This window comes from Bombus flavifrons, chromosome 2 (genome assembly GCF_040668555.2).
Source record: "Bombus flavifrons isolate JBK064 chromosome 2, iyBomFlav1_principal, whole genome shotgun sequence".
Taxonomy (NCBI): domain Eukaryota; kingdom Metazoa; phylum Arthropoda; class Insecta; order Hymenoptera; family Apidae; genus Bombus; species Bombus flavifrons.
In genome coordinates this window covers 17478911-17495778 of record NC_138443.1, presented here as the reverse complement: position 1 = coordinate 17495778, position 16868 = coordinate 17478911, and the positions used below count along the sequence as shown (strand labels likewise).

The 16868-nt window shown below is 38.5% G+C and overlaps 2 protein-coding genes across 3 annotated transcripts in view; one reads left to right on the top strand and one right to left on the bottom strand.

Moving 5' to 3' along the window:
• MESK2 (misexpression suppressor of KSR 2) overlaps positions 1–6204 on the bottom strand; it is a 123074-nt gene extending 116870 nt beyond the window's left edge. The window contains exon 1 of the mRNA XM_069128846.1: positions 5980–6204. The gene's annotated coding sequence lies outside the window, so the exon portion shown is untranslated. The remainder of the gene's footprint in view (positions 1–5979) is intronic.
• Positions 2598–16868, top strand: part of Fkbp14 (peptidyl-prolyl cis-trans isomerase Fkb14) — a 121032-nt gene continuing 106761 nt past the window's right edge. Inside the window, exon 1 of one of the 2 annotated variants that reach the window (XM_069128884.1) lies at positions 2598–2893. In XM_069128884.1, coding sequence (XP_068984985.1) covers positions 2661–2893 — 233 coding nt within the window. In that variant the 5' untranslated portion in view covers positions 2598–2660. The remainder of the gene's footprint in view (positions 2894–16868) is intronic. The other variant, XM_069128890.1, reaches the window with a different exon arrangement.

Sequence of the window (16868 nt, the reverse complement as noted above, 5' to 3'; positions counted from 1 at the left end):
CGACATCTCTAAACAGAACGGTCTTTGACCAACAATTTTTAATTATTTTAATAACTTATATCGACAATACGATTAAAGCTTTAAGTTTCTCTATGTATTAATTTTCCATGTAAAATTTCCAACACGACCCTGTATATTACATGTCAACACAACTCTCAAGAAATACACTCGACACGAGTGTTAAACAGCATCAATTGAAAACTCGTGGAAATCTCGAAAGGATCGTATCATCGAGCCGTGAAATTCTAAAAACCAAGTCGAGTGTTCACCGAGTGATACTCGTGCGCCTAATTTTCGCGTATAATTCGCAAACCTCGTTAATCGGTAGGATGGATTTCTTGCTGGTGAGCGACGGGATGCAGCGAGGCATTCGCGAGTTGCGAGATACGCGTGTAACTTTGAACATTGCTGGCAGCGTTGGTGCACGCGGTTCCGTGCAAGAAGAGACGTATTGCGATGTTGCAGTCCGCTTGGTTGCGGCTGTGACACGGCTGGCAAACGAAGAAAGTAGGACGGCGAGCAGTGTGAAAGAGAAAGGGTTGGAAATGGACACGTAGTTACCGAACGTGCAGAAGAACACGAAGAAGAAAACTTACAGAAAGAGCTATACACGCATTATAACGATATCTGTTGCATGGAAACGAGCGGAAGAGCAACGAAAGATGCTAGAAAGAAGAAAAAACAACGACGATGTAATGCCAAAGAGCAAAGATATCGCACGTCGTCAAAGTGAAAGAAGCCCTAAAAAAGAAAAGGATTACGTTCGAGGAAACGAGCAAAGGGTTTGAACGAGGCTTGGAAGACGCTGCGTGAGACTGTCGGTAAATGGGTAAGTAGGGCGGGGTACGAAAAGGGTTGAAAAACGAGTGGACAGGTAAAGGGAAATTAATTACGACAGCGACCGGCAACCTGGCAGAATTGTTAGCGGAGACGAACGTCAACGCAGTTTGTTTTTCTTTGATGTAAAAGTTGCACGACTAACGTTGGAACTTCCGTTGAAAACAAAGAGTGAAGTCCGAGAACGATAATATTTCAGGTTGTTCTTTGTACAATGAAACGAAACACAGTTCATTATTTTTTTTTTTTTTTATAATACCACCGTATTCTGTCACAATTCGTTTATCTCTTCGTTAATGTTTTTAGGGAGCTCTAGTCTCGCGCGTTTGAGAAACTACAGTTTCAATACACCAACAGTAATTGTGTATCTTTCTATGTTTTGGTATATCAGGTGCGGTTCTGTCGACGTGGTTGATCTTTGTTTTTTAGATGTTTGTAAGAATTCTTATCTTATTATAAAAATTGCATTCATATTATTTTATCTCAAGAGGTTGTACTGGACAGGTTTCTCTCGAGGAGGAATAATGATTGAAAGAAAAAGATATCCTAATTGCTAGCTTTCCTTCTCATTGATCTATGTTACCGCACAATTTTCTTATTCAAATTTTGCCATCCGATAACGCGGAGAATGGCGTTTCTGGGCCACAATATTTCATCGTTTAAAATCGATCGATCGACATAATCCTCTAGTGCCATATAATATGATACTGCTTTGAATAATATCAGTATTATGTAGTACATAATGCCATAATCATGCTACATCATGCGAAACGAGGAGTTCAAATGCCAATAAAAATCCGTTACTGATCGATTTTGAGGTTTTACTATAACCTGCAACATATTATTGTCCCCCCTATTGCAGTTCAATGGTGCGCGGTACAATACACTGCAATTTGTGCTTTGGTATAACTCCTGTCTCCATAATCTTGGAATATTTTGTTAAATTATTCAATCGCTCGGTAATAAACAACAACGAGAGAATAATAAATAATAATGAACAATAACGCGATCGGTCGATATAATCTCATTTAGCAAGCGTGTACCGCACAAGAAATTCTAACCAACGCGTCACTGTACTAACGATGCTCTGCGCTTCTTGTACAGGACCAAGAAACTGCCTGCAAGGCTAAATTACAAAGTGACCCGAATAGAGACGCCATACGAAGATGCCACGAGACGCGACTCGGTTCATCACGAGAGATTCGAAAGATGTTTGTTAGCGCAAAGAAGGAAGAAAGAGGCGCGAATGGTTGTTCGAAAGAAGGACACGCGGGTTAGATTCGAAGAAAGAGAGAGCCGGGATGCTAGGTATAGCGACGTAGCCACGGCATGCGTGCAATAGGAAAGGAAGGTCGACATTGCCGAACCGTACCGTGGAACGGAGCCGTGACGAGAAGAAACAAGGAAAAGACAAGAAGGGACTTTGCGCGGGCGAGTGAGAAAGGAAATGCGCGAGAGGAAGTGTTTGGCTGGAGGGAGAGAAAACGAGACGGAAGGGAAAAAGGAGACGCGAGAGAGGATTGGCACGCGAGAGCGTAGGAGGGAAAAGGAGAGCGAAAAAGAGAGTAAATGGGAGCGAGAGAGAGGGAAAGGAAGGAGGAAAAGAGGCCGAGGCAGAGACCTACATATTTCGTGGGGCCAATGAGACGGCGCAATGTGGCGGCACGGTGCTCTCGTCCTTTTCCAACGCGTTCGCCTGATCTCGGAACGAAGTACAGCGCAGCCAGCGGCCAGAGGGAGTGGGAAACGAAGGTAGCTCGGTGGAGTAGAGCGCTACACCGACTCAGTTGCTTACGAGCATTTGCCAACGAACGAACCGAGTCATGGCTGTCCGTTTAGAAAATAATAACGCGGGTGTCGTGCTCGCGACGTGCCGTACGGTGCTTCTCGTGTTCGTCGCCGTTCTTGTTCTTGCAAATGCCGATCAGAACCAGTCGGGACTGAAGGTCGAAAAGCTGTATGTACCGGAAGTATGCGACGCCAAATCGAAGATCGGTGACCAGTTGACGATGCATTACACCGGCACATTGGTGGATGGTACCAAGTTCGACTCAAGGTCAGTGACACTTTACCAATACGATATACGTATAACAGAGAAACAGATAGATTTTACGTTAGATTCCACGTGTAATAGAATGCGATTTCTTTGTTCCGATTTATTTGATCGTCGCTCGTTGAGAGGTTAGTTCGACGGTCGGTGGCACACGTGTCACGGAACGCAATGTATTACGCTGATTACGTGGCCGACGTATTTGTACTGCCATATGGTTTTTTTTCGACACGTACCACGTCAAACGGTCAAAGGGTCCTTTCATTTGGTAAATAAACATCTGTTTTAACGGCTGGGCATCTGGTCTCGCGAGTCGGTTCTGGCATGCCAGATTCAAATGTAAGCGTCTGTATCTCCATGTAGGTTAGGATGATGTCAACGATGAAAGATTAGGGACAATTATTGTATAAGATTTGTAAGATTTTCTCCTGTCGTAATCTTCTCTGCTAGATTAGTTCGTTATAGTCTATGTAAAATGATATCTTCGTGAAATGAAATAAGTCACATCAATGTGAGTTTAGAAAGCTGACTACACCTGTATGTAATATCTCGTAAAAAATTATAATATAGAGAAATGTAGAAAGAAACGTATATTTCTAGAATTACGTTGTTCGATATAGGCTAAGGAAACATTGCTTCAACGTAATAAGCTTCGTATATCATTGTCTGTTTCTTCTGGAACATTATGTCGTGCAAAAAAGATTCGCGCTGTTGTCATAGTTTTTCTTTGCAGCGATGCCAAACTTGACCAACTATCTTGAATTAATCATGTCTTCATGAAGATTTTCCCTTTCGTCATGACATTACGTAAGATATTCCAATGATCGCTATACAGCAGTTTGATATCAGAGTGCTTTTGATTTGCAACTAGCTTTTAAATTCTATTGACAAATTGAAATAACGAAATGCAAATTAAAGTATCATATGTAGCAATATTTTCATTTTATTTGCAATCTTTTCACAACTATCTCACCGTATAGAAATAAATACTAATCGTCTATTGGTATCAAAAAGAATTACTAACCTATATAAATACTAAACTAAATACACAAAGCACTTAGGTAAATATCAATAGTCAACAAGCAGTTTTAGGGATCCTACGATGTCTTATTAAATATATTGTCAGGCTAATCTGATCTGACGAGAATCTTCCATTAAGTTTCCTCGTATTAACGCGAATTTGCATCGCAAACCCTACGCGAAAATAATTAACTAGACTGTATCCTCGAGTAGATATTACATAGAATCGATGTCACGTAGTACAAGCGCCCCGAATAGCTTAAAGTTAGAACACTCCTAAAGTCGTACGCATTCCAGACGACGTGCTTGGAATTTATCTTGTTGCAGCAAAAAGTGTTTCGAATCGATTCACAGCCTTCTTAAAGTTCGATTATATTCGCATACATATTTCGATCGCTCGTTATCGCTATACATATTTATATCGATTTTGTATTTACATCAAGGGATTAGGGAACATTGTCAAAGACTAATTAGACCGTTTAACTCTGGAATCATTAAAAAATGTGTTTTCGTGATCAAAGTTCGCCCGTATAGTTGGTAATAACGTCAATGTAGCTCCGTTTGAATCTTCAGTATCGTTGGGCGGGAAAGGTTTACACGTCGATGATTCATTCGAACGCGATTGGAACGAACGATCTGCCAACGGGCGTCTGTACGAGAAACACGCACAAACAGATAATCTTAGCAGTAATCTGGTAATATTCTCACAGAATTTCTATATGTAGCGTATTGATTATTATTTATGATGTTATTTATGACTGCGGACTTTGTACCTATAACACTTCAAGGTACAGAAATACACGGAACGTACATAATATGCAAAAATATACAGGGTGGTTGGTAACTGATGCTACAAGCGGAAAGGGGGTGATTCTACGCGAAAAAAGAAGTCGAAAATATAGAAAAAAATTTTTTTTTGTTTTAATTGTTCCATCGAGACAACGATCTACAGTGAGATCCGTTATAACGAAACGTGATAAAGTGCACGCGTGCCGAGCGAAAATTCAAAGTCGATTTTCTCGAAAACAAAGCCTTAAACGAAAAATTTTTATTCTATATTTTCGACTTCTTTTTTCGCGTAGAATCACCCCCGTTCCGCTTGTACCACCAGTTACCAACCACCCTGTATAAAAAGAAAAACATCCGGTGCAAGTATAGCGCTTGGTATATCATTTCGCAAGTAACGTTCTGTCTTATTCTGCCTGATAAAATTAAAAGGTAACTAATTTAGAAAAGTTACATTCAACGATTGAAAAGTTTGCAAATGCTATTAGTATGGAAACGATCGTTAACGATGAATCAGGAGAGAATCTTTTTTATTACTAATGATTTTCCTAAAACAACGAATAGCCTTTTCTCAGTTGAAATTCGAGCGAGTTTGAGACATAGAATATTCGAGGACTGCAGGAATTAAAAATTATCGATTGTGAGATATTGGAAATAAGCAGCCAATGGAAATTATTTCAAATATTTCTTTTGGAATAATATATGTCGAATCAAGTTTCCTCGCCAGTATAACGTATAATATTTGGAATGGAAATTCTATGCATTAATCTATCTGTAATCGATACGTGCATGTGAAGTAGATATATGTTTATATATATACATATTGGCAATGAATTTCTATTTAAGTGAATTTAAATGTAATGAATTACATGCCGTACAGTCTATAAAAACTAAACAAAAATTCTTAACAAACAGTGAATATTGCAGACTGTTACATAGAGGTAAAATCCAAGTAAATATTAATTAAACGTAATGTTCTGATAATGACGTTGCTAATGTTACAACGGGACTAGTTCGTGGTTCAAGTATTTTTATACCTCTTGTTTTCTTTCCAACGGTATATAACAGGCAAGCATTGAAAACCAGTGGCGAACGCGAAAAGTTAATTACTCTGCGAAAGTGTGTTTCGCCGATTCCGTTATGATAATACGAAACAGGCGCGTTCCCACCATCTAGAATAGAATCTTAGCTGATTATCGGTAGTGAGAAATCTCGGCGGAACGGCCTCATTCGAATTCAGGCCCTCGACCGCGTCAGAAATCGGATTTGACAGTCGGTTTACTTACGTGCTCCGCTGTCCGATCCATGAAGTCGTTCGCCAGAATTAATTGCTCCTCGATCCAGAGGTGACAAACTCTCCAGCCGGTTGATCGATGACAATATCGTGGTCTAGTGATATCTCCTGCCGAACGTCAAATGCTTCCTAATATTGTATTTTACAGAAATTAAAGAGGCGAACTTTCGATCAAGAGAACCGACAGCCGTTCGTTCTCAGGCTACTTGTTTTTTTACGAATACCTATTTTACAAAAGTCGAAAGTAACTTTGCTTTCCACCAGCAGTCCTGCTCTTTGACTAACGTAACTGATAACTATTCCGATAAACGATGTTAAATATATTTTTGCGAGTAAATAAGACTAGTTATCGCGTTCGCCGGTGACCTCCATTCGATGATAAATTAAGCAATCGCACTTCCTTTCGTTGCTGGTTATCTCTTGAGTGATTGTCAGCGAAATGTCAGATTATTAATAACGATGACCCCTAGAGACTACAGAAAAGAAAATGAGGATCGTCCTTGGATTAATCTAAGAGTAGATGATACTGGGTTTGATGCAGCGTGTTGGTATTTTATGGAAGCAACGTATATTATCAGATTAATTTGCTGTTGTTGGATTAATTAAAAGATCTATATTTTACTTTAAATATACAGTTGAAAATGGTGAGGAAAAGGTCATAGATTGGTCATGGAAAGATATTTTAATATAATGTTGTTTTTCAATGCCTCTGACGACTTCTGATAGCTTAAAATCTGCTGATAAAATTGTTGTTTGAGTCAATTGCGTGGAGATGATATGACATGAATTCTTACATACGAGGTGTATTATTATTATTGCGGATGTCTACTTTGGCAATGAATTCACTGATCATTAATAAAAGGAATTACGTTGACATATTACATAAGGTACTTGTTTCACATCGGTTTCGCAGAAATTCCTCTTTAATACGTGATTTTCTTTGAAATATTTTTGTGATATTTAGCAACAAATAGACGCATCCAAATGTCTCGTTCTTTCTATCTACCATATATTAATCTTACAATTATTTTCTCAAATAATGGTTTCTGTAAGATTTGAAGAAATATCATTGGAGAAGTTAGATCAGGTAGATTTTCACATATAAATTTTTGTAGTAATGCGATCAGTCAGAATATTTTTTCTAGTTTGACAAGTGAATTGCAACGGATTACGTGCACAAAGTCGTCTGTATGATGGATTGCACATCGTTAGATGTTTAAAACATGTATTTCCAAGAGGATTTGCTAAAGAACAAAGCCAAGTTAGTCGTGCGTTTATTACACAAAAACACCGCTTTTACCGATCTCTTGCGTATTTTCTGCTCGGTCGAATGTTAAATCCAGAGACAAATATCGTTTCAGTATCAGAGAATCTTCCTGTATCTCGAAAGATACCTCAAGGAAATGTCATTTTTCTATATATCGAGTTATTCACGCGAGCGGGCATCATCGAGCAGCTCTTTGTGATCTAAATTCGATATTGCGAGGGAGTACTAGCTGGAAACAGGTCTTTTGAGCTTGTAATATGTCGCAAACTTGTGTCGCGATTGGATAAATCTTGTTGACGGGTTTTAGCGTGTTTTCATAATTTCGTGGATCTGAAATCATCGCTCGTTAAAAATTTCACGTTGGCTTCTCGTCGGGACGTTTTCATGCCCCGTTTGAACGTTTCTATTTCTTTCTTTATCCGGCAGGTGCTTCGAACTCGCTCTCATGCACGTTGCTTTGATCCTCGTATTAATTAAAACGTAAAAAACTGTATACACCAAGCAGACAAATTTCCCTTTGTACGCACGGATACTTTCCCGAGCGTGACGTATCGCGTTTGAACATTTATCACGTTCAACTTTCTTCGGTGTGCGTTGTAATTTTAAGCGTTTAAAATGAGAAACGTGACACGAGCTTGAGGATAATTTTAGTTAGAAGAAAATGAACAGGTTTACAATGTCTTTTTTTTATTAGCTAGTTATGATCAGTTATTAGTTAGTATTATCGTATATCAAAAAATAAATATAATTACAATTATAATTTTGTTTAATTATTAAAATATAATTTTTCAAAAATGAACAAACCAAGTTACAAATTGTTACTATTATACATTTCGAGACTAGAGTGAAAGAGAGAGATCCATTTTCTGTAATTTAATTGATTTAGATATTTGCTAATTGGAAGGAGATTTATAATTGCCAGAGAGAACACCTCTTTACGAAATAGAATATATTTTACAATCAGATTTATGGCAACTGATTGAATCGATTTTATAATCTACAATTGTTTCAGTTGCATACATTTCATAACATATTAAACGTATACCCAATGGTAATACGATACTTTGCAACAAATCGTTTCATTCATATTAATAAAAGAGTGTAAGTGGGAATAAGATTAACTGTGAAATAAGAAAAATGGCCATTAGCCTTAAAAGAAACAGGTTAACATTTACATAAATAAGAAATGGTAATTTCTTCCCAGGTAGAAGATTACGCGCTCAGTAACCGGCTCTCTTGATGATTACGATAGATCAAACGATAATGATATTCGACCAAGTTGACCGTCCTGACGTGTTTTAAAATTGTTTCGTGGGGCCGTTACTGGTACCGTTAATCGCGGAGTCAACACATTGCGCCACGAAAAGTTAATAGCCACTTTTGAGGTCAATACGAAGAAAGGCGATGAATCATATCGCTGCATATGTACGATACCTTGAACACAGCACGATATCTTGCGTATAAAATATTTCTTGCTTCTTTCTAATATTCAATTATACTTGAATCTAAAGATAGTTTATTCTCTGGTGTCAAATATTACAAATATTTAATATACATTAATATACATATTTTGTTAATTTTTAAGAATTGATTACCGTACGGTTACGGAATGTAGAATTCAAGACTGAATGACTTATAGCTTTCAGTGTTTTCGTAATAGTTTTCATAATGCATGTCTTAATGGATCATGTTTTATTGCATGAATCATTTATTTTTAATTCGTATTTATTCTGCAAAATAAACGTGCCAGTGTACCCTGTTAGAATATTTTTTATAATAATCCCTGAATTTATAATAACAATAATTTCCCCTCAAGTATAATATCATTTAATTCGACGTTCAATTCCATTTGATTCAAAGTCAAACAAACGTTTAAAAAATCCTTTGAAACGGGGAAAGTTTTACAGATACTTTTCAATCAGGTTGTCTGTAAAGCGTTCGTTTACAGAGGGATTACGATTAAGCCACGCGATAAAGGCGTCTGTCGTGATAGATTTTTACTCTTTTACAGTTTTCTACCAAGCAGTTCCATTAAAAGTTCGTAAAAATTTGATGGAAAACACGAAAATGAAACTGTGTAACATCCGTGATTACCTCGCGTACTTGAATTAATCCTTTTATAGGATAATTCATTCTGTTCAATATATGTGTAATGTCCACATTTTATGGTGAGATCCTCTTTAAAAAAATAGCGACGAGGAATTTGTACGGAACATACGACGAATTCATTTGTCTTTTGTTCACGAAGTAATTCGACCTTTCAACAAAGTGTTGTTTGTTTCGCAAACAATGTTACTAACTGCCATAGAAAAATTGGTTCCGCGTTTTATAACCTTTTCACCGGGCTGTGATTCCGCCGGCATTGTACTTATTTTCACGCGTAAACAACGGTTAACGAGAAGTGGGAAAAAGATTGGTCGTCGTTGAATGCGGGTGTTGGAAATAATACAGGGCGGTTCGTGAATGTGCAACAATACTTCTGTCTTTTTATCACGAGTCTACGCGATAAAATAAGTGAAAAATGTACGAATGAGAGGAGTGCTGCATGCTATGGCTTCCAAATGGTGGAAGATCAAGCGAGTATTTTACCGTTTTGTCTTGTTTTTGTCGAAGAATATTACATAAAAGTAAGTCGAATGATTTTAAATCCGTTATTCGTACAATTTATCCAGCAAAGTAACGTTTTTCAACTTGAATATTTAAATTATCATGTCTTTTTACTCGTGGTTTTCAATTACTCTATAGATTATTATGGTTTTACGAAATATAACAAAAGAAAAAGCTTTAGATATAGAACTAGTTGCTCGTAAAATTGGAGCTGGTAGCTCCGTAAAATTTGGTAGAACCGTCCGAAAACAAGACGAATAAAATTAAAAAATGCTTAATCCATGTCTAAATTCAGGATGTTCATATATTTACGGCATAAATTTGAATTTCATTTATCTCCATAAAACATCAACTGTCGTATAGCCTTCTCCTGTCGTAACGCATACATGTACAGTTGTAAACTCGTGCAAGCTATTTTCTGCCTTGTTAATTTCCTAATTACGCGTGGCGATTAAACTTCCTTTTTGGGAGCAACGTTCGCCGAATGAAATTGCCAACCCTACCACCGAAAACGTTTTGACGGCATCACTGATTAAAGCTTTAACTTTTCGAATCTTTAATGACGAATTTAGAGCGTGCACTGACGAATCTGCGGCGTCTTAATAGCCAATTACAGCTACCGAATTACGTAGAGCCGGGGGAGCTTTCAATGACTGTCGTTAATATATATTCGGACACTACGATGTCCAGAAATTGTTGCTCTATACATGTTTTATTCGTAATATCGTTATGGAGTTACCTTCTGATATATCGAAATACTTATTATAATTAGCAGAAAATTCTGAACGATAGATATTATTGAATGCAGAAATTCAACATTGATAGTAATTACATTATTTTTGGGTATCTCAGACATTTTATTTTATTTTTATAAAGGTATTTTTTCTATAACGAAGTTTAATGTCTTAACTGCTTTCTATAGAGAACGTCTATCTTTAGATATACCTGCCTCGCATCAAGCGATATAAATATACAAATATCCCAATTTACATATAAATATATTTTAAACGCAATTTTATCACAAGACTAGTCTAAAACCTTTCTTAGTTTCTTCGTCAAAAGGAACCACAATTCCGTCGTTTTCAGATCGTAACACGAAAAAGAAAGCGAGGCAAACGACGAGTTGGCGCGATGATTAAAAGTGTCGCGGAACTTTCATTCCGGATGCTCTTTGCTTGTCGATTGCCACTCGTTCCGCTTCTTCTTCGTCTTACTCGCCTATCCAAATTCCGTCTCTTTTCATCAATAAGCTTCGCGGTCGCTCCGAGCAGCTGTTTATTGTGCTCCGTTTAGGTGGTTCCTGTCTGTATACAGAATTTCACGACGGTTGTCGACCATCCATGAGCGAAAACGTCGACTCCATTTGCCGCGTCCTCGCTAAAGAGCTTAGCTTCTTCGTTCATGAGTCGAGTTCTCGCCCGGCACAGCGAGTTCTCCGGGCCAGGTTCCGCCATTCCCAAAGCAAATCTTCGGTCGTGTCGGTTTTTGTTCCGCGAACATTCCCGTTCTGTGTCGACGCTTTAATGCACTCTTTCCAACACTCCCTCCCTTCAACTCTGTCTCCAACCCTTCCGCCTCGACACACTCTCGCGCCCGTTCGTTTATCTCGTCCTCCCTTTTCCATCGTTCACGGCGTATTTTTCGCGACGCGTACCGAGCAATGCGTCGACTTTCTGAAGGCGTTCTGTGAATCGGCGCTCGGTGAACACACGGCTCGTGAATGTTGTCGACGGCTATGGAAATAAAGGCAGACACGCGACGCATCGGTCGCTGCAAAAAGTGCCACGGAATCTGCGTCAGTCTGTTGGATTGCTCGAGTGCTTCTCAGCCGACTAGCAGACGTTTAGATTGCTCGTGTTCAGGTTTCACGGGATGCAACGCGTGATACGTTTAGGATGATAATGTTGGCGATAGTGAATACTGTGGCTGTGGCAGATTGAGGTGATGGTACATAGAATTCATTCAGAGTTGTCATTTCAATGCTGATACTGCTCTTATGGTTTTATTCACTGTAAGAAGTTGCTAAAGCCCACGATGATTTTTTTCGTTATTAAACATTAAATTGCGCTATTAAAGATTTCAACGACAAACTGATATTGTCTATTACATAATTTTTATTAACCAAAGTAGTAGAGAATCATTTTATAAAATGTAGTAAGTCTGTATGTTGCATCGATACATGTCGAACTAAATATGGATTTTCTAATTTTATCTAAAGTACGTTTTAAATTTGTGGCGGCACTCGACCACAGAAATTTCCAACGGCTTCGCGGCACAAAGCGCTATACCTTCAAAGCGTAAGGTCGACAGGCCTAATGTACCATCGATATCCCTACGGTTCTTTCGCCGAATATTCGGTAGAATGCATACGCGGCAACCGTCGCGGACTTCTAACAAACGCGCGCGTAGTGGGGATATCATGGGGCAACAAAGGAAAGAATCTGTTTGGTTTTGAATCAAAAGATTCATTCTGTCTCGAGCTGCGAAGTGCGAAAGGTTAAGAGAAGCAAACACAATTAGAAAAACGAGTCGTCTACTCTTGAGAGTTCAGTTTTAATCGTTACTTGTTATTAATCGTTGTTAAACGTTAACCGTTGTTAATCGTTGTTAATTGTTAAGAGTTTAATAAACGTTATTGTTGAAAATCAAGGGTATTTTCTTGTGGGAACCTTCACCGACGATCACCTCAAATCTTTGCCTTAATATGTTATTAATCGAACAAACCTAATTTTTTTGTTCGATCCCTTTTGCTGATCGAGTGTTGTTCGTTCGCAGTTGGTCGGTATTACCACGTACTGTGCCGATTACTAAAAGATATCTAACTAGCTCATAAGACCATCCACTATCGTGAGAAATAACTATTGAAAGGATTGCTAAGGACTAGATATGACAAGTGACGACTACGAATGAGAATATCAATTAAGGATGACAACGACTAACTATAGATACATACTTGAACGGGGGTAAAGTAGTTAGTCGCTGGTGGACGGTGGCTTGGCAACGAGGTGATCCGGCTAGGTCAAAGCTCGGTACTGTGAAATACCGAAAAGCTTTAGGCTAGGTACCAGGTATCAGGATTTCAAAAGATCCTTTAGGATATGATTTTATGGTACTTTGCTAGCAAGGAAACGGACAATGATCAATTTCTAACGAACGAATTTTCGCTAAATGCCGCGCGTGGAAATAGCGAACTAAAGATATGTTGCGACACTCAATTAACTAGCGACCAGTCAGGCACAACTGATCGCTTGGCATCGCGAGCCTTGAACGTTATTAGCGTCCAAGGTGGAGGATTATAATAAATGTAAGGAGCGAGGTTTAGTTCACCTTATTTATTCCACTCAGTACTCTGAATACAACTGTCTTTTAGTTCACTGGTTATACTGTTAAATATAATTGTCACTAACTGAATACTGTTATATATTGACTCTTAGAATACTGGTGCAAGAGTGACTCTTGGTGATGTTGCTGTCGTAGAGGAAAGTTCGTGGTATGTGTGTCTCAAGTCTGTTCCTAACTGATCATTGGGTAAAGACGTATGTTCGAGGATGGGCTGGCCGCCTTCGTGAAGGTTCGCGCGTGGGTGACCTTACACTTGGGGAAAACCCGCGTTTCCGGTCTTCCTGAGATGTACCACAAAATAAAAAAGTTACGTGCCTTATGGGTTTTTTCCGTGGGGTCCTAAAGTACCTTGACTGTACAATAGGCCCACTGTTTATGATGGGTCCGCACTAGGATAGCGTAGACCCTTGACGGTTGTCCTGCCCGAGGATCGCATCTGGTTCATATAAGGCGTCGCGGTAATTACCAGGCGGCTACTCCAAATCCCGAACAAGATACACGACGCTCTATTGTATCAAAAAGCCACCCCATTGCATTTCTTATCGTGTAGTAAAAGGAAGCTCTTTTGAGTTTACGGTTTTATCGAAGCGACAAATATCTTTAAAATATTCACGAGTGGAAAGCATAACTTTTTGTATATGCATGCTCTCTCAGCTACTACATTTCGAATATCTATCAATCGATGATGTTATCGATTTATTCTGAATAAATACGTAAATTACACGATCGTTGCATGTAACGTTTTTCGAGTGATGCAAAGAAGTTGGATACTGAAACACATCGAGGTCCATTCTTTCTTTGATTCCACCAGCGTTACACTTTCTGTATCTGCTCGTTTTAGTATTGCCACTTTTTTTTCTCTTGTTCGTTTCCTTCTTCACTGTTTGCTCGAACGACTGTCAAGTTAAAGTTCTGCTTTATTGAGGTTGTACCTATCTCAGTTTATACTGCACAGTCGTCCGTTTCTTAGTTCCCTCGGGTTCTATCTGTCTGGTCTCGCGGTCCACGCGTATATCGAACGCACACATGTCGTTTGTCTTTGACAATATGTATACTTGCGTAAAGATTCACCAGAATGATACTTTTAATCAAAATTATCGAAGCGAAGATTAACTAATAAAAATGATTAAAGCGAATGGCTAATAAAATCATTGAATTTGAAAATCGTTTTATTAAACGATCAAATAAGAAGTAAAGAAAGTAGAAGTAGTGGAAGAAGTAAATAAGAAGTAAGAAAGATGAACCATAATGCCAGTACTACGTTTAGAATGTCATTTGTGTATCGAGATGTACCTAGTTTATCTAATCGTATCTGTCGCCTATCTGTAGGATTCTCTTATCGATTTAAACCTGAGCTGAGTATCGCCAGATTTTAATTGTACAAGTGCGTTACTATCTGATTCGAAATATATCGGAAGAATGAAACGTGTCGAACGAAACGAAACCAGATAACCTGGATCTAGGAGAATCCGTTCGTTGCTTTGCTATTCGTCGAGATTGCTGCGTACGCGACGGACCTTATCTTCTCGTTTGATTCGTCACGGCGCCACGGTGCGATTAAATCTAGGACGAGATTACAGCGTGTAACTAAAACGCGAACCATTCGAAGATAAACGATTTAATCTTGTTCCTTCGATCGTGTGTTTCGAATTTCACGTGCTGTGGTCGACGAACAGAACAGATTCTTTAATTATAACTTTTGAAAACTATACTGTATATGTAGGAATTTTATATTATAAATTTATAGAAAACAGTATGATAAATACAATATCGTTGCACTCGCACGAAATCGAATATAGTACCGCGTTTCGCGTTTTCGTTTCTCACTAATTCTACGACACAATAACACAACAAACTTCACACGACCACGATAAATTCAACTCTGACAGCATTTTTCATGCTCATTTTTCCCTTAACAAACCTTGGTAACGCTCACAACACTCCTTGACAACATTAATATATCATGACAATGCTAATAAACGATTACCCCTCACGCCACGTCCTTCCCTGACGTCACACTATCCCACATATATATGGATATATAGATCTTAGTTTATTGTTTTATCGCTCGTGCTTTATTACTTTTAGCTGGATTGTGCCTTTTTTTTAATTAAACGAGTCACGTATTTTGAACATACGTAAAGTATCATAATTGACGAAGACGATAAGTATTACTTGATTTGATGAATCTTTGTAATCTATACCATACTTTTTTACCACTTCTTACCATACTTTCCATACTTTCCATACTTTTACCATACTTTCATACCACTTTTGCTTAATACCGAACGAATCTTGTTTCATTGTTCGCGAAGAGAATATAGTTTTAGCGTGATTTAAGATTCAGTAAAATGCAGTAATTAAAATTCCGTGATCAGAAGCTTCTCTGCTATGTTTGGAATTTCGTTGAATTCCTGCCTCTCCGAACGCTTGCCTATGGTCTTGTTACACTTTCATATTTAATTAACGCGTCTCTATTATGTAAAACATAAAATAAAGCAAGGAACAGTTTCTACATTATTATCTGTTTCCTTAAAAACGATACAAAGATCTACTACATTAAATACCTAAAATGCTTGTATCTATTATTTTCTTCATTTTCATCGCATTCCATCAATCTTAATGAATTCAATGGAAACCGGTCTCTTCAATAGGGATAAAATAACGATAAAAGAGATGTTCTCTACTGCTAACTCATCCATTCCACGATATTTGCGTAAATACTCGAGTATCGTCCCAGCACACTCTCGTTACACGATACACGATCCATAGTTTAGATTATTTGGTAGTCGTTCTACGAATATATAATGCCAAGTGAAACCGTGTAGCTGGACGAAGCATAACAGGAGAATCGGAGCGGATATTAAAGGGAATCCGAAGCTTATTCTGTTACACAATGCACATTATCTGATTTTATCCCGCACGGTTATCGGCCACGATTCGACAGATTAGATCCGATTCTATCTAGAGGGAATGGATATTCATCGAATTGGTGGGTATCGAACAGCTGGGTGGTTCGTGTTCCACCGAAGATAACTCGTTCTTGTAATTGGCAGGCCGTGTATCATAGAAATTCAGCAGTGATCGATGAAGGTTGACCGCCGCGCCGTTTGGAAATGGGTCGTATCAATTTTGCGTAGCGCTCCCCGGTGGATTGATCGAGTTGACCAGTTGTTAGCGGTGTTGCCTTGTTTGGGGACGAGCGGTAACGAGGGCTCGCGGTGATAGAAAATTAACGAAGCATGTCTCGAATAATTGGTGAAGGGAAACTTGCAGAGGGCAGCGGTACCTTCGAACAAAGTGTTTCCGGAATTTCGAGCAGCGCGTTCGCGGAATTTCCCTCAGAACGAATATTAATTTTCGTTGATTGAGTTCTCGGTTGCGACTCATTGTTGCGTTGTTACCTAAGATTCTACCAAGTTGCTGAAGTTATTCGTTTGAGGTAGAAATGGTATTAAAATGACAAAAAGCTGATTTAGACTTGAGAAATTTGAATAAAATAAAGTAGGGTCATCCGAGTTAGTTAGTTTCAATATATTAAAATTCAATTTTTCACTTTGTACGGAATAATCAAGTTTGTTGTATATTGCGAGATAGCATTACTCTCCGATATCGTAATGAAAGAATGAGAAAGCGTTACGTGTAGTAAAGAAAAGTACCGAAAA